We start from the raw sequence: 17,137 nt of genomic DNA, 5'->3' as shown, positions 1-17,137 counted from the left end.
TTTTTCCCTTGTATGGAGTGCATCCAGAAAGGCCACCGCTCGCTAAGCCGCTTTGTGAGCTCTTTGGTAGCAACCAATCACAGAACTATACTGCTATTGGTTTTTGATACTAGTGGCGCCATCGGTGGGAAAACGCCCAACTTTGTAGGGGAGACAGTTCCTACGGTTACTGCTAGATGGCGCCACAAACCAATCGGTGGCGCCATCGGTGAGAGAACGCCCAAGTTTTTAGCTAAACTAGTTCGCACTCTTCCCGCTAGATGACGCCATCAACTATGGGGTCGATAATTATCACTGGATTAGCACGTACAAAAGCAGATAATCGTCTAAATAATATTCTAAACTAATATATTGTAGTATTATGAAGCAATGAATCGTATTAATTATGCATTTGTTAAAAATAAAGAGTAATTAATTAAAAGGTACCAATAGCCCCATCTTAAAGCCACGAGGGGAACTATTTTCGCTATAAACTTGGCCGTTTTTCCACCGATGGCGCCACTGATTAGTTTGTGGGGCCATCTAGCAGTTACCATAGGAACTATCTTGCCTCCTACAAAGTTGCATGTTTTCCCACCGATGGCGCCACTGGTATTAAACTCCGTATCGGCATAAGTCGATGATAGGCTCGTACACGGTGTAAGAAAGATACCGTGGCTCGTATCAGAGAGCGGACAAATTTGTAAGCTCACCCGCTCACAGCGACTTAGCGAGCGGTGACTTTTCTGGATGCAATATTCTGTGCATGGCGCTACTTTTGAAATTCGTGAAACGTACCAATTTCGACTTCAGCAACTTTCTATCACTCTTTCATTTGTAACGTAACGTGGATTAGTAACAATCGATCTTCAGTTTGTACACTTTTTAATTGAATTGTTTCGTTCGCGATCGTAGGTATCGAGAAGGTTGAAAACGTAAATAATCAATCAGCTCGTATTTAATTTCTCATATTCTTTTCATTAATAAAGTTCTGTCTTGGTTACAATCTAAAATATTAAATATTTTTACTCAATTATATAAGCAAGGTCAAAAACTTAACAAACATTTTACAGTGTATTTCGTTTAAAATGAGTAATAATTATATTAATGATAATAATATAATTATTAATAATAATATTACATATTACGCCAACAAAATTGGTACAATGTACAACTCGTAGATACATATATAAATTAACATCTGTTCCTCAAAATAAACGATTTCTGCGTTTTGGCACGATGTCATGTAATGGAAGCAAATTAAACACCATGTTACATTTTGATTGTCCGTGGCTAGTCGCGATACAATGAAATATGGTTCGCTTCGTACACTCGATTTTTGGTGTTTCAGTTATCGATGATTTTTTTATTTATATGTCAGCCGGTCGAGATTAACAGGATCGAACGATTGAACGTTCTGTTAAACGATGATTTGCGTACATTAAAAGATCGCATAAAAGAAATGGTATTCCTATTGCATATACGATACAGTAATACTTTGTAAAAATACTCGACAAATGAGCCATCTCGTACAATCGATGTTGTACAAATTGTTTGTACATGATTCACAATGTGCAACTGCATGGTATTACAGTGATCGGTAAATAAATGTTTCTTGAAGACCGGCTGACTAAGAGTATTCTGCCCGATATCAGGATTTACTGGTGTATTGCTTTACGTTTTCTTGCTAATCGATTATTCTAATTTGTAATTTATCGATTAGCTAGATTACTATTATTATAAATGGCATCCCACCCCCTAATTGATTACATTAGAATAAACTACATGGAAGAACAGATCTTCAGTCGTAGCAAACAAAAGCTAGGACTAAAAATTTTAACAAATAGCGAAAACTGTGATATTATTTTCGGTATATGTATGTGTACACATATATACATTCCTTTATATATATGTATACATAATATATTACTAATTCGAAGATGCCAGTTTCCCTATCTAGATTAGAATGTTAAGGTTGTCAGTAAGAATGCCAATTGATAATATCAGAAAGTGCCGATAACATCGCTTTTTTAAACGATAAAACTTATTAAGCTCTAAACAAATTTTTCCACCAAAATATAACAACTACAATAAGGCATGTTTAGCTTTGCAATAATATCACAGACAATAGAAAACGTAAAGTCTACAAAAACTGGTCTTGCTTGGTGTATACAAATTTCGAAAAAAGTGCTCAGCCTTGAACACGTGCTTCTAAAAGCATATTTATACGCTAAATAGGATAATTTTACGTTACATAAAAATGTACATTTCTCTCAAAAATTGAAGTTACTTGATCGTACATAAAATGGCATTCTTTCTTGCATCCTTATTTTGGATCTTTCTTTGTAGCTGACTAGCTACAATCACATAAAAAGTTTTGGCAGCGCGCCCCATCTATAGATCCTTTAATTTTTCTGTTACTCTAAATTAATTATAAGCTTTACATTAATAACACATTAGAATTTTATCATACCGTAAATTTAAAACACGAGAATTTTCCGTTGGTTGAGATATTACATTGCTTCGCGGACGAAAGATCGCGATTCGTGACTTAACAAATTTATTACCAGGTGGTGAATAATCGAAAATTTGAAAAGTAACTAAACATTAAACCTTAGCCAAATAAAGAATGTATTATTAATAAGTTAAACTAAATTGCACCGTTCGTAAAAGCAATAACTATGAGTCTTGCGTCTGAATATATCTGAGCCAGCAGTAACATATATTACAGGTTAACAATTCATCATTATTTGCAACTGTGACGCTTAAATATCATTATCGACCTAACAAGTGATATTTTTGTTTACGTTTATACACATAGTCGTAAGACTAGAAACGTCTCCGATTTAAAATTTCGTAATTTTAAATTGGTAACCAAGTTCTCCGAGTGAGTACCTTTCGCTATACGCATTCGTTATTTAAACGAATCAAAAGTTTAAACATTTCTTTTATGGAAATTTTACGTTATATGGCGTGTAATCATAAACACATGAAACTGTTCAGGCTGCGCTACCATGCTGTGTTTGTAGTGTCACGCAAATTACTATGATTACAATTAGTAAGTGGTTTAAGCTAATGAACTGTGTTTTTAGCAAATTATTAGGAAGAGCTTTTATCACGCGGGCAGTGCCCTGTAAAAATATACGTTCTCTCTATATAGAACTACGTATTAATGTATACAAGACCAGTTCTTCATCGATACCGCTTTTTTTAAATTTTTTTCTTCTGTTTTTTTTACCACATATACATTTCATTACTTATCAGGTATTCACAATGCTCTTAATATTATGATTTTTTTTTTTTTTTTTTTTTAAATAGAAAAATAGGATGACCTCTTGTTTCTTAAATCTTACGTTCCAATCAATATTATCAATTCGACGCGATACATATTGATCCTTTAACAAAATTTTGAAACTGGTCTGTGCATACATTGTAGAATCTACATATATACAGCACTGTTCAAAATCATCTCAAGTGCCACGAAGATAGTAGAAAAAGGCATGAAATGATAAGCTTTTTCCTCATTTCAAATCCATGTTCAGCAATACCTAGACTTTGTATTTCTTTTTTTCGTTATCGATAGTTCTCGCGGGAACGATTTATACACACATGCAGCAGTGTACATGACCAGATGTATTTCGAGTGTAATGAATGAGCACGTAAAACATGAACGTGTGTGTGTGTGTGTGTGCGTGCGTGCGTGCGCGCGCGCGTGTACATATATATAACATGTACATGTGTATATATATATATATATAATCTTTTTTTTTTAAATATATTATCAATTTCTCTATCGAATAGATATCAATTATATCTCTATACATATCTACAAAAACCTAATATATAGAACTCTATTATCATTAATTAAACTCTCTATGAATTAATATGTATAATCGTCACAACAGGTCTAAAAAGTTTATCGTTATTTAGTACGCGATAGGTTTTCCTTCATTGACATTCCATGAACCGCTTAGTTGTATCATGTCTTAGTAAACATGTCGAGAAAGTAACTTTTTAAACACTACCCTTCTATTTATTGCTTGTTGCTTAGTGCTACTGAATTTATTTTGGCATATAGCGAGTTCTAAACCCTGAGCGATCGCCAATTCCCCCACCCCCCGTTTCTCTCTTTCTCCCTCTTTCCCGTCGTTTTGTTTTTACTTTAAATAGAAATGCACCCGCCGACAGAGCGTTTCTCTGCTTTTCTCACTCTTTCTTCTTACACGCCTAAAAATGGCAATATAACTTCGATGCAAATCTTCGCTAATATTAGTCGTATTCGAAAGACGATAAATTCATTGTCAGCGATGTAAGATTAAGTTGCGCATCCCCGTTCCGTTTCAATAATCGATATTGAAAATATAATTTCGAATTGTTTCTTTTTTTTGTTCGCGCATAACACGAAAAAAAAAGACAAATGTGAGAGATATGCTTCAACGCATACACGAAACAGAAAGTTTTATACAATTTGCTTTAAATATCGCTTCTCTTCGCTCCACTTTGGCCAATGTTTACGTCTTTTCTCAGGTAGATTCGAATAATCATTCGGTGCCGAACGCTTCTTCGGTTTCGACATGCCTTCGGACTTTGACGGTGGATTAATACCTTGTACGTGTGAAGTTCTACTGTGACTAAGCGCCGTGGTAACACCCGCTAAATTCAGAAGCGCGTCCGCACCCTCTGCTATCTTCCGTTGTTCGTCGAAGTCGGGATTCGTTTCTTCGCTCGGATATTTGCTAAAGAAAAATTTCAAGCTGTACTTGGATGATTAAATTCGCACGTAGTTACAATTACAACGCATAATTCCCAATGATACTCATACCTCTCTTGTTTGACTGAGGTAATACAGCTATACGTATGGTCTTCGCTAGAGCTTCTAGTGATTATTGGAACCAACTTTTCAGATTCCGCTAATTTTCGTTTACGATCTGCGACAAAATTTGAAGCAGTATTATAAATATATTCATATTTAGTTAAAAGTTTTGAATAAAAGGGTAAAGAATTAAATAGCAACTTGTGGAAGTGATACGCTACCTTTATTATGATTTAAAATGATAGGACCGTGTTTGAAAGAAAGCATAGCCGCGGCAGCTGCGTCTACATCGCTGTCTACTTCTGTTTCCGTGTTATCGGTAATGTTGCTCGATGCCAGTCTTTTGGAGAGGTATGGGAAGAGAATAGGATCTGGAAGGCGTGTGTTTGTATTCTTTCTCTGCGGTTTTTCTGGGGAAGACAAAGTTTGAGCAGTGGGAGGAGGAAAGGGAGCACGTGACAATGCTTGTATTAAATTTGGACGATACTGAGCATCTACCATCCATAACGAACCTTTGCCCAGATTCTGAAAAGAAGCAGTTTCTGTCGACATTCTTCCCTTACGAATTCAAACGGCGAATATAAATATATGTTATTGTAAAAACATGCGCTCGCATTTAATTTACGAAAATGCTGTTTCAGCTTTTTAAGTTAAAATACGATCTAAAACAAGAGTCATATTTTCAATTGAAAACTGGAAAACGCAGACTGCACGATAAAGGTAATTAATCGTTAGCGATGCGATATACTCACCGGAGCTTTCTCTACTTTACGGAAGCACTTGTTCAAGCTTAGATTATGTCTAACAGAATTCTTCCATCCGGTAGGAGCATTCCTAAAATACGGAAAGTGATCCAAAATCCAGGCATACACCTCCTTGACCGGTAAAGCTTTTACAGGACTATCTTCGATAGCCATGAAAATTAAACAAGAAAATGAATACGGTGGTTTACTGTTCCTGTGTAAATGAGGATCATATGGTATATGAGTAGGGTGTTTGTTGCGGTTCGACACCGGCAGATTATTGTTGCTCAGAGAAATCTTGGTTTGATTATTTTGTGAAGAATTGTAGTGATTTTTTACCGACTCCTGAAAGATTTGCATTGTCTTTTGACCATTTTTATTCGTGTGCTGATAACTCTGACTATTTTCATGCGATGTCGAATTATTTACTTTCCCATTATTATCTGTTCCGATCACGAGAAAGAAAGAAAACGATATTTAATTAGTAGTATAACAAGGAACAATATAATACAGGAGCAAACAATAATTACCTGGGCAATAGCCATCATCTAAACTTGAAATGGAATTGGTGTTTTCAGAAAACTCTGCCATGTCGTCGCAAATGTTGTTATTCAATACATTCTCGTTTTTTATATCTTTGGAGGGATTCGAGATATCCAAACCCTTCAACAGATTTTGTTGATGAAGCCAACTCAAAGAAGTCAAATCGTCATCTAACTGGCTATTCTTTTCCATGGACTTTTCAGACATTGAAATTTCCCCATGAAGTTCATCGGTCGAATTGGTCTCGACAAAAGCACTGGTGTTTTCTTTTTCTTTCATTGTGTATACAGTTTCTCCAAAACTGAAGACTTGCGTACTATTCAGTCCTATTTCTGTTTCTACGCCGGAAGCATCTGGTCTATCTGGTGGCATATTGCGTCGAGTAACTTTTTCGTCACTGTAAAATAAAGTGACATTCGGTTAGATCGTGTCTGAAAGGCAATTCATAGATAAAAAAAAATATGTTACGCGGTTACATAACGTAATATATAATGCATCTTGTGTTCACTGGCACTGCGGTCAGCCAATATTTACGTTAACTACCAGTTTCAGGCAATTTTTATTATCGCGCGACAACGCAACTTTTTTAACGTTACAGTGAAACAGTTATGATTACTTAAAATCACTTTGTCTCTTTTGTCTACACTCACCCCCTACATTTTATCTAAAAAGTAAATTTAGAAAAAAGAAAAGGAAAGGAAAGAAAATGTATTATCAAAGAGAAAAAAACGTTCGATCGTCGAAATGAGATATAGAGATAAGCGTCGATGATTCGACCGGCAACGACGCATAGGACGCAGAATGATGTTGCCAAGCAACAGCTTCCTCGTAATCCTAGCAACGTGGTTACACCTAGTTTCTCGAACGCACCGACTTTGCTTGATTTAAGAATCGAGTTACGGTAAATTTCCGTAAAACACGAGTTCCTACAACACGCTGACCATATCGCGACCATCTTTTTCATATAACGCGATTTTCATACAACACGCTATATAATTTATTCGCGTTGTACGAGGAAAATTCTTACATAACACGATTTCCTATAACGCGTATAAGGGGGCCGACCGTATCGACGACGTTTTCGTGACAGAAAAGCAGGTTTAAAATATCTTAAATAAATAGTAATAATTTAATTCAACTCCAAAGGGTTAACAAATTAAAGAAATTCTCTTTGAGAAAGAGGTGTTGTTGGGAAGATGAAATTTGAGAAACACAGATTTAAAGCATTGCAATTAGAGGCTTTTATTGGGGAATAAAATGTTTGGTACTGTCGAGTTTTAGAAATAACTCTGTCGAAAAGTATCGTCGACGTGTACCTACTTTACAATGGTGCGCAAAAGGATTACGTTGAATGGAAAAGATAATGATAGACAAAAAAAGGGAAGAGAAAACAATAATTCTAAATATTGTTTGCGAGTTTCCTATTTTTGGCATCATATAGAAATACTATAATTAAGGAAGGAACGCGTAGCCAGTGAAATTGAATTTCCGCGCATATGACGCGCTGTAGCCTCGAACCCAACTACCAACATCGTCATTTGTTTATCCACTAATAAGCGACAAAATGGCCGTGCTATCAGGAACACATTGGGATCTGAAAATAAACTTGAAGGGAATCGATGTGTACCTCGATATATTCTACGATATCCGTCGGTTTGCTCGACTGTGTCGCAGGTACTCGGTGCGTGGCCCATTTTAAATAAATTTCCCCAGCGATATTTTACATTTAAATCGTTTTCGAAAAAAATGGCGTCCACTCGGTGCAGTCTGTTTTCGCAACATGTTTCCTCCGTCCTTGTTATTAGCATAACGCGACACGAATGTTTTAAGGGCGGTATTCGAACATTCGCGTGTCCGTGATCGGTAAAAACAGTTGGAACAGAAATCGACGCGTGGAAACCGTGACAAAACAAATTTTTTCGCGGACATACGATTTTGTGAATCTCGTTAATTCTGTATCGAGACATTAGTCGCGATTTTCTTGGATGGAAGATGCGAAGGAAACGAACGAAAATCGTATCAGGGATGCCACGTGAAGCGACACGGAAAAATTCGAGAACGAGCGAAACATGCCACTGCGATACTTGTTGAATTCAAATATGGAGTTGATAATGATTACGAAACTGGAGCAAACATGAAAATGGCCACGGCATCGCTTACACGCACAATATCAACATCGTGTTCGAAAAGAATTTCTTTTTCGTATCGTCCGAAGATCACGAATAATATATTCTCGCACACGAATTTGTTGAAGCAAGACACGACCGTATAAAGAAAAACCTCCTGAATCAACCATATTTTTTATGTATTTTTACGTTTCGAGCGTGAAAAATCGGAAAAACGAAATCTCTTGCTCGCGATGTCGCGAACGAATAATCCAATTCGCGACACGTATCGAAGATTTTCACTATTTTCCGGAAATTTTTTCGACGAAAGCCCCGCACATCTCGGAATGTTTAACAAATGAAACTGCGTTTTGCGTCTTTTTGGTTTTTAGTCTGGCGTTTGTCTATTGTTGCACGTTTAAATCCTGTCACCTGCGAGCAGACGCGAGAAACGAAGCGGTGCGAAGCTTTTTGAAAAAAACTCACGTATTCGAGTAGACAGACGGCAGTCTTCGTTGGTTTTCTAAAGACGGGCATCTCAAGCACACTCTACACAACACCCAGCTGATTGAGACGCCATGTTTTGACGTCATCACGTGGTCGTCGAAACATCTTGTATCGCATCGCGAACATCGATGTATCGTATCTTTGCCGGGAAAACATGAATTTCCTCGAAACCTTTCGATTTGTCTCCGCTAGATTTTCAATTTTATCATTTACTAATTCGATAATCAGAGACTGTTCCATGAACGGTCGGTAAGGTGCAAGACAGGAGTTCTGTTAGAGAAGTCTTACCTCTCTATAACAAAAGTTTAACTTATTACGCAAAACAGAATTTATTTTGAATAATCCTTGCCTTAGGTGATGCTATTGAATCAGGATTATTATTTGAACTAGAAAGTCGTTTCCTTCAAGTATTAATACTTTATTTTGTTATTTTAAACCAAAATAACTTACAGCATTTACTGGAAAGTATAATAATTGTTTTCTTTAACTTACATAAAATCGTAATACGTACTGGAAATTATAATAGAGGAATCAGCAAATGCTTTCTTCGTGGAATCTAAAGACTATCACAGCCCAATAAACTGCGTTACATGCGACAGTTTCATCCCACTTCGTCAAGAAAAACATATCGCACAATTTTTCACGATTCCATAATATACCGTTACTATACGCATATACTGTACCGTACCGTGTACTTTATACTGTATGGTATTGTAATCTTAACGACGAGTGCTTCATTCTTTTTTTCTTCTTAATGCAGTTTTCGCAGAAAAGGTAAATTACATTGGTATGGCACAATCCATAGGACAATTTTTTACAGTAATGTATTAAACTATTAATTTTTGGTTCGTTCGATCGCGAAACACGTTGCGGATGTAATAAAAATCGTACCGAACATGTACAGAGATTTCGTCGGATAGTAACATGAACGAGTTGTTAACTTAAACAACATTTGAAAGAGAAAAATAAAATTATTACTTCGATCGATTTTGCAACGCCAAATTTATCGTCGTATATCGTCCTCCTTCCCTCAATTGATTTTTCTGCACGAGTCGCAAATTCGAACAGGGTATTCCCATCCCCTGTGCGGAACAGCCTGACGATGTTTCGAACAATTTTGACATACGCCGCGACCACAATCTCTGCAGTGATGTAGGGGAAGTACAATGGAAAATTGTTTGTCGCATATGCAACAGCTAACCGCCTCCGAATCGGGGACCCAGTAGGAAGGTCGAACCGTATCCTTGATTAATGCTGAATAAATTACAAAAATAGTGTTAAGCGACCAAGGAATAGAGTAGATTACGGATAATAATTGAAATTCTTACATTTCGAGTAATTCAGAACTGTGCCAACCGCGCTCAAAGTAGACACTACTTGTTCTGATACTTTTCTGGCGTTTACGTCCTCGGTATACTCGGTAGCTTCGTCGTTGGAATTCGAATCTTTGCTGTAACACGCATCACAGACTCGTACAGGTGTGTGCCAGTTCCTCGATGGAACGGACTTCTTCTTAGACGAACATTGCGAGCAAAAGCCTTCGCCGCATGCGCGACAATGATGTTTCGTATCCGTTGTTCCGAACAGAATTTTACATTTGTGGCAGTGCTTTATTTCATTGTTGGGTCGCCAATAAGATGGTGCTACCTGATCAGCGACCCATGCCGAGAGCACCTTCGTCGGTTGCAAGGAAACATTAGTTACAGCTTCGGTGATATACGACACACTATCGATTACCTTTTGCGCTGTATTTTGTGACGTTACCGCCGAATTATTCGCCTTGAACAAATAATACAGGCCGTTAAATTTTATTTTGGTTAAGAAAAAGAAATCGGAAGTAATGTGCTACTAGCATACCATGTTCCATACGTGTGTAATTTCTGTGCGAACGGCAAAGTCTTCTGGATTTTTATTACCGTACCAATACTGACGACTTCTATATATCTCTCCACAATGTGGACATTCTATCACATCTCTGGACCATGCATACTTAACTAATCCATACCAACTACTATCATTCTCTGGTTGAATTTTTTTTATAACTTGTACTTCGTTTCCATTACTGTAACACGTTTTACATATATATACTAGATTTTCATACTGATGTTGATAACGGCACCTATTAAAATATCAATCAGTGAAATAATTTTTAAACGTTATTCAACGTTGTATCGCAAACATTTGTCTAATCAAGGCTCACCTTGTATTGCAGCTGTGAGGTTTTCCCTCGCGAAGGTGTCCCATGCTATTGCTGCATCTACATCCACAACTAAGACATTTAACGGGACACGTAAAATACTGATCGGGGAATAAAGCGTTGGAAAAATGTTCAATCTTCCCAGAGAACTTGTCGTTTAGAATTTTCAATATATTATAAATTAAATGCGGCTGCCTGGCAGATCGTACGGATGTATTATTTATTTCTTTTTTAATGGCAGTCTGCAAGGGTTCGTAATCAGTAGCGAAATTTGCTGTCTGCAGGCCGATATATTTTATCGAACTAAACGCTTCCGTTTTGAGTTTCATCCAAGTGAATTGGGTACGAAGAATGTCTTCGGCATTTTCCATACCATCTGTGACAGACAAAAGATAGTATGTTTATCGTAGAGCTAACGGTTCAATTTATAAAAAACCTCTTAGTTTGAAATTACTGTCAATCTGAGAATGTGGCAATATGTACTATTGTTCAAAGGCTTGGTGTATTTAGTTTCGTGTAATATTATAATGCTTGGTCCCAATGCGTTTGAGGAATTCGGAAAGCCTTCCTTCTGTCCCACTGCTTGCAACGCGTCTTGAAAATGGTGACTATACGCACGCGAAGCTGTACCCAGAAACGTGAACAAATCCCTGTTCAGTCTTTCAGATTGCGTCCTATATACTACGAGATCAGATACGGCGAGGACTTTGAGCAACAACCTTGTTTGTTCTTTTTCGTGAGTAGTAACACCTAAAAAAAACAATGAAATGGGTTATGCATAAGACGAGCTCTTAGCCAACGACTATTTGTATGGAACAAATGTTTGTAATACCTAATAAACCTTCTGTATCCAAACAAATCACATTAAAAACCGGATCGAACGCTGCCCACACGCCTAACGTACAAGAGTTTTGCTCGTTCGAAGTTTTGAATACTTCCTCTCCTTTGAAGAATGTCTGATTCAACGTATGACTCTTGCCATCGCCTGTATTCCCAAAAACGGATACCACCTTAACTTTGACATCTTTTTCTTTACAATTCAATTTCTCTACAAATTGTTCGGCGCTGGAAACTTTAAGATTTTCTCGTCCATCTATCAATAAAAAACTCTTAGATCGGCTGCAGCAACATTTTGCTCGTAGACCATTTTCAGGAATTCCATTTACAGAATCCGGTTCACAGTTGGAATGATGTATCGCCATGTTACAAATGCACATACTCTCCAGACTTTCCATAATAGCCGGACTGGTAGCTTCCAATAAATGTTCTCTCCATATTCCGCTCATGATGCAGTTTGACGGTATTAGTTCTAGAATATTACAGTTATTACATGTGTGTTATTCTATTAAGAATGGAGCTTTTTAAAAAATTTGAAACATTAGATTTGTCATTGGAAAATTAGGATTACAACCGAATGAAGGTTTACATTTAAACGATTGCTTCGAAGCGCAGAATGAAAAGAAAAAGAAAAAGAATAAACATCCGACGCGATTTTATAGACGGTTAACTGCGTAAATTGACAGAAACAGAATGGCGACGTTCGTACCTTTTCGAAATTCAACAGTTCACAACATTTAGACAACACCACGACATAACGAATGAAAAACGACCAAGTTTCGATGCTCCCCTGTAGATTCACAAGGGATCATCAATTTTGATCGATATTCGAAGTTAAATGTCCATTAGTAACGACAACCTTGCCGCAACAACTAACAGACACCGAGACAGCTTATTTAGTCGTGGATGCGCCGATTGCAACAGGCAACTCGGGACAACTACCACAACTCTACTCAATCCAATCCAGAATCGAAAGCTACTTCAAGGCTAACGTTTCTCCCTCTCTTTTCTCCATACGCATATATTAACAGTTTCTTCTTACTCGATTATAGAATTATGAATCGCTAACAGAACAGTTTCGCGGTTACAATGGTTATTTGCGAAGCGTTGCGTGAATTCATTGTTTACACCGTAAAAATTGTCAATCGATATTTCATCTTCCCTTTCTGTCTGTCCCAGTACAATTATGAAATTTATCGTCTTGTATTATCTTTTTTGTTTTAACTGTTACAATTGTGCATACGTTTGATTCATAAGGAAGAAGGGGTAGATAACGCTGGGAAATTCATTTCGATGTTTTCGACACGCTTATTCGCTGAGGGTAAAAAAAACCGCGGACTCTTATCAGCATTTTTCCCGCTCAAATTTAAGTGTAGTCATACAGCTATAGGCACGTTCGAATGATATTGTTGTTAAACTACAACAAATATATCGGATATAAGTATTCCATTTTGTGATGGTCGAATATCAACACACACATTCGGTATCTAATCAGCAAAGAATAAATACGGTGTTAAGTTCAAGTTTATAGGTAGTATCACGGTGCTTAAGAAGTATACATGTGTAGATATATGTAGACAGTTAACAACGAGTAAGGTGGTTTATAAAATATTTGTATACTAGTTGGAAATACATAGATAGATAAACACGTATTTATCGAATATTTGGTGTGAGTACGTCATTAGATTACATACAGTTTACATAATGACGGATACACAACCCGATCTTGTATTATTTAAGTCGATCAGAGTTTTGGTAAACTCGATACACATGAGTTCGAATTGTGCGTTACGTGAGTGGAAATACTGATGAAAAATGTTATCGATTCACGATAAATTACGGTGTGCATTATTCATCGGCGGTGTTGGGTGCGTTTTAAATTGGTCGTGAAACGAACGAGTTATGTCGTCGTAGTCGATCGCAGCGACGAGTCGATTATCGAATACGCACCGTTCAAAATATCGATACCGATTAACGAGGAAGTGCTAGTGCTGATAATACACCGCTGACGGACCGCTAAATTGTTGAGGTTCATTTTCTGTTTCATTGAACGTGACATCGTTCTGCATGGATACGCGCGATCGTTACCGCTATGCAGTGTCGTCCGTGTAATGACTGTCAGTGAAATCTGAAAGTGGCACTCGTGGCATAATGTCACCGAAAGATTCGGCCGAGGAGAGTTTCAGAATACATATTTCTACCTTGCACGAAAAGCAGTGACCCACCTCGACAAAATTCCGTTTAGCTGCTCTAATTCGTTGAACAATGGAGAACCACACCACGCAGGATAACACGATCAACATGAACGGAAGTGGTACGTTCCAAAGCACGCTCCAAATTTTACGCTTTCGCAAAATTTACTCTCTGTGTCATCGTCAATGTCACGTTTATATCTAACACTTTTCGAGAGATTCTCTCGAAAAATCGCATCTCGCGGCACGAAATTATTATCATATTCAACAATTTTTTGTGTTTCAACAATTTTACTAACCAGAGTGTTCGTTACGATTCAGCGGACCTACAGGAGAAAGTAACTAAACTGGAATCAGAGAACGTGAAGATGCGAGAGGAATTTAACATTCAGAGAGCCAAGTTGAAGGAGTTGTACCTTCAAAAAGAAGGTAAACCTCGATCATTACGGATAAATATAGCAAAGACACAAAACGGAAGTCTAAAGTATCGTTGTACGAGCATTCTGTGACATACAAAGTTTCTTTGCAGAAGAATTGAACAGAAGATTGCAGGATAACACGTGTCTGCAAGAAGAAAACACAAGACTGAAAAACGAATTGGACGAAGCCAAAAGTCAGCTGGTTGTTGCCGATCTTAAAATTCAGAATGATATTCTTATAGAGAAAAGAAAAGCTCAAGAGGAGATAGCTTCTTTGCAACGGGTTATACACGAAACGGTGGAGGAATCTTCGTGTTCGCGCAAACGATTAGACGCCGATATTTCAACGTTAAAGACAACTCTTTCCAAGTTGCAAGAAGAAAACGCGTTATTAAAGTCACAGCTACCTCGCGACCCTCCCATAGATAGCCCTCAGATATCGCTGTCCACAGTAACGAAAACGATAGCTCGAAAAGTAGTTAAGCAAATAGGTGCAGATGCTTTGTCTTTAGGTCCCGACAATCTCGAAGAAAGTATGAGGAAGGTAAAAAGATATGTACGTAAACTTAAAAATCCATGATTTTTGAACTTTTCTGCAATGAGTTTGTAAAGAGGCACCGCATTTCAGAAATTGTTCACGAATCATTTCGAACATCATTCAGAGGTGTTTATTTTATTGCTTGTTTTTTTTTCTTTTTTTCTTTTTATCGATTTCGAATAGGTGTGCAAATATTAGAAAGTATTGCTTTATAGGCACAGGAGGATGCGGAAGTATTGCGTTCGTTGGTAGTGCCGCTCGAAGAAGAAATTAAAGCCTTAAAAGAGAAATTGAGAGCCACGGACGACGAGTTGCAAAAGTGTAAAGAAGCACAGTCACAGAGAAGGCAACGAGAATCCGGTTCCTTCGAACCAGCGTGTGACATGTGCGCGAATTACGAAGCACAATTAGTTAAGATGCAAGCGAACGCTAAAGATATGGAGAAACAACTGCTAGATTCGGAACGTATGTTGCAAGCGCAAAAAGATGAACTAACCAAGGAGGTGGAGTTTCGTAAAGAAATGGAAGAGAAATGGAACGAAAAGAAAGAGGAGCATAAAATCAAAGTAGCGGAGCTCACTGCCACCTCGCAAACGATGCAACAGACTCTGATAGATCTGAAAAAAACGTTTGAACACGTTCAGAGAAACATCAGAGACGAACTCGTCAAACTGACGCGTGGCCGGGAAGAAGTACAAAGACACCTTGTCGCGTAAGAAAATTTCTAATGATATTCGAATTTTTATTTTATTCTCACTTACGAGTTTTAAATGTAGATGAAGTAAAACACATTTTACCGAGGCATTCTTGGCAAAATTTTATTGAAAATCTAGTTGAATCTTTGCAGACTGCAAAAGGAAAATGAGAACCTCGTTGGCAAGCATAGCAAGCATTCCCAGCAATTGCAGAGTGAGAGCATCAATATGCCGAATAATGTCGAGGAGTTGCACGTTAGTCTTTTAAAAATGCGCGAGGATTTGATCACCGCTAAAGTTGCTCAAGAAGTTGCACAAGAGAAGGAGGAAACGTTACGGTACGAAGTGACCTTGCTCCAGGAACAAATGGAACAGGAAAGCACAGTGAAGGAACAAGAAGTATTGGCATTGAAAAATGAAATTAGCGGGTTAAGGTAATCAGTGTTTTACTATGGTAGAACATCGATTTACGGAATACAAAACGAGACAATTTTAATAATGATCATTTGTAGAACACAATTAGATAAATACGTGAGGGATCATCGATCGCTCGCCGAAAGAGAGGAAAAACTCGAACGTTTAGAAAAACAATTGGACATAGTTTTGAAAGAAAATAAAGAAGCTGAATTAAAAGTAGCCGAATTACGGCAAAGAGTTACCAGTCTTCAGCAAGAGCTAGATACCAGCGAAGCGGTTCAAAAAGACTTCGTTAGATTGTCGCAATCGTTACAGGTATGAAAGAATAAGAAAGATAACATTGTCCAACACGAATTCAAAAGCAACATTGCTCTATTCGATAACTTTTTAGCGAGTACTTATGATTTTTATTGGTTGGACAATGTAATACATCGGTAGGTTCTAATCCAATGTTAACTTGAACTTTACTATTGGCGATAGGTACAATTAGAAAGAATTAGACAAGCCGGTAGCGAAGTAAGATGGCAACACGAAGAGGATGTAGAAGAATGCCCTAGTTGTCATACTTCTTTCACTGTTACAAAGAAAAAGGTAACGAAATAAAACGGGTTTTTATCGTTTGTAGGAGTCGTTGATGATCAATGTGTATTTAAACAGGTGCATTGCCGTCATTGTGGCCATATATTTTGTCAGTCCTGTCTTTCGCACGTCGTGAAAAGTGGACCGAAACAAAGACCATCCAGAGTCTGTGATGTTTGCCATACCTTGTTGGTGCAAGATACCGCACCGTATTTTAGCCAAGAACCACCACACACACCTGATTAAATATTCTAACGCAAAATCAGTCCAGCAAGATGTGCAATATCAATTTGGTAATTGCTAATGAATATTCATAGAACGAACTCGACGATGCGATCGAAATAATCGAAAAATCATTTTGCGATTGTTTTCAGAAAGATTTAGAGATGCTGCTAGTGTGGGAGGGGGCTAGATAAAATTCCTATTACCTGACAACTCGAGTGATAAGATAAATATCGTGTAAATACGAATTATGTACTACTTAATGTTTATTGTAATTTAAAAGATTAAAGCTTTTGAATGTATGTGAGTTATCTAAAAAGTTTATGAATATTTATCTAATGTCTTGTTCTT

At 37.4% G+C, this 17,137-nt stretch overlaps 4 protein-coding genes across 5 annotated transcripts in view; 2 read left to right on the top strand and 2 right to left on the bottom strand.

Moving 5' to 3' along the window:
* Window positions 1–17,137, top strand: part of LOC128878519 (uncharacterized) — a 46,341-nt gene that overhangs the window by 16,477 nt on the left and 12,727 nt on the right. The gene's annotated exons all lie outside the window — the stretch shown is intronic.
* On the bottom strand, window positions 952–8,799 carry LOC128878514 (forkhead box protein N3-like). Its single transcript, XM_054126780.1, has 6 exons — window positions 8,670–8,799; window positions 6,066–6,475; window positions 5,545–5,978; window positions 5,014–5,317; window positions 4,802–4,907; window positions 952–4,715 (listed from the first exon to the last, which is right to left on the bottom strand). The coding sequence occupies exons 1-6, from the start codon at window positions 8,774–8,776 to the stop codon at window positions 4,439–4,441; spliced, it is 1,638 nt and encodes a 545-aa protein (XP_053982755.1). The 5' UTR covers window positions 8,777–8,799; the 3' UTR covers window positions 952–4,438.
* Window positions 9,119–12,644, bottom strand: LOC128878510 (zinc finger FYVE domain-containing protein 1-like). Its single transcript, XM_054126774.1, has 7 exons — window positions 12,434–12,644; window positions 11,720–12,196; window positions 11,371–11,637; window positions 10,891–11,263; window positions 10,548–10,809; window positions 10,019–10,469; window positions 9,119–9,944 (listed from the first exon to the last, which is right to left on the bottom strand). The coding sequence occupies exons 2-7, from the start codon at window positions 12,171–12,173 to the stop codon at window positions 9,721–9,723; spliced, it is 2,031 nt and encodes a 676-aa protein (XP_053982749.1). The 5' UTR covers window positions 12,174–12,196; window positions 12,434–12,644; the 3' UTR covers window positions 9,119–9,720.
* LOC128878511 (rab GTPase-binding effector protein 1) lies at window positions 13,701–17,097 on the top strand. Of its 2 annotated transcripts, none has more exons than XM_054126775.1 (9): window positions 13,701–14,038; window positions 14,238–14,345; window positions 14,446–14,891; window positions 15,089–15,585; window positions 15,721–16,002; window positions 16,081–16,300; window positions 16,466–16,576; window positions 16,643–16,857; window positions 16,939–17,097. In XM_054126775.1, exons 1-8 carry the CDS (start codon window positions 13,990–13,992, stop codon window positions 16,808–16,810), a joined length of 1,881 nt encoding a protein of 626 aa, XP_053982750.1. In that variant the 5' UTR covers window positions 13,701–13,989; the 3' UTR covers window positions 16,811–16,857; window positions 16,939–17,097. The 2 variants fall into 2 exon arrangements, with proteins under 2 accessions (XP_053982750.1, XP_053982751.1); XM_054126776.1 differs by having other exon boundaries at window positions 13,702–14,038; window positions 14,446–14,879.

This window comes from Hylaeus volcanicus, chromosome 6 (assembly GCF_026283585.1).
Source record: "Hylaeus volcanicus isolate JK05 chromosome 6, UHH_iyHylVolc1.0_haploid, whole genome shotgun sequence".
Classification (NCBI taxonomy): domain Eukaryota; kingdom Metazoa; phylum Arthropoda; class Insecta; order Hymenoptera; family Colletidae; genus Hylaeus; species Hylaeus volcanicus.
This window is presented reverse-complemented; position numbering and strand designations above follow the sequence as displayed.

What these genes read in the sequence shown, in the direction of transcription:
- LOC128878514 (XM_054126780.1), bottom strand. Translation starts at nt 8,776, where the DNA reads ATGACGTCAAAACATGGCGTCTCAATCAGCTGGGTGTTGTGTAGAGTG. An exon ending in AGATGATGGCTATTGCCCAG is followed by an intron (nt 5,979 to 6,065) that starts GTAATTATTGTT and finishes TGATCGGAACAG; the next exon opens with ATAATAATGGGAAAGTAAAT. An exon ending in GTAAAGTAGAGAAAGCTCCG is followed by an intron (nt 5,318 to 5,544) that starts GTGAGTATATCG and finishes GCTTCTTTTCAG; the next exon opens with AATCTGGGCAAAGGTTCGTT.
- LOC128878510 (XM_054126774.1), bottom strand. Translation starts at nt 12,173, where the DNA reads ATGAGCGGAATATGGAGAGAACATTTATTGGAAGCTACCAGTCCGGCT. An exon ending in GGATACAGAAGGTTTATTAG is followed by an intron (nt 11,638 to 11,719) that starts GTATTACAAACA and finishes TGTTTTTTTTAG; the next exon opens with GTGTTACTACTCACGAAAAA. An exon ending in AGTTCTGAATTACTCGAAAT is followed by an intron (nt 9,945 to 10,018) that starts GTAAGAATTTCA and finishes TAATTTATTCAG; the next exon opens with CATTAATCAAGGATACGGTT.
- LOC128878511 (XM_054126775.1), top strand. Translation starts at nt 13,990, where the DNA reads ATGGAGAACCACACCACGCAGGATAACACGATCAACATGAACGGAAGT. An exon ending in GATCAACATGAACGGAAGTG is followed by an intron (nt 14,039 to 14,237) that starts GTACGTTCCAAA and finishes GTTACGATTCAG; the next exon opens with CGGACCTACAGGAGAAAGTA. An exon ending in AATGAAATTAGCGGGTTAAG is followed by an intron (nt 16,003 to 16,080) that starts GTAATCAGTGTT and finishes GATCATTTGTAG; the next exon opens with AACACAATTAGATAAATACG.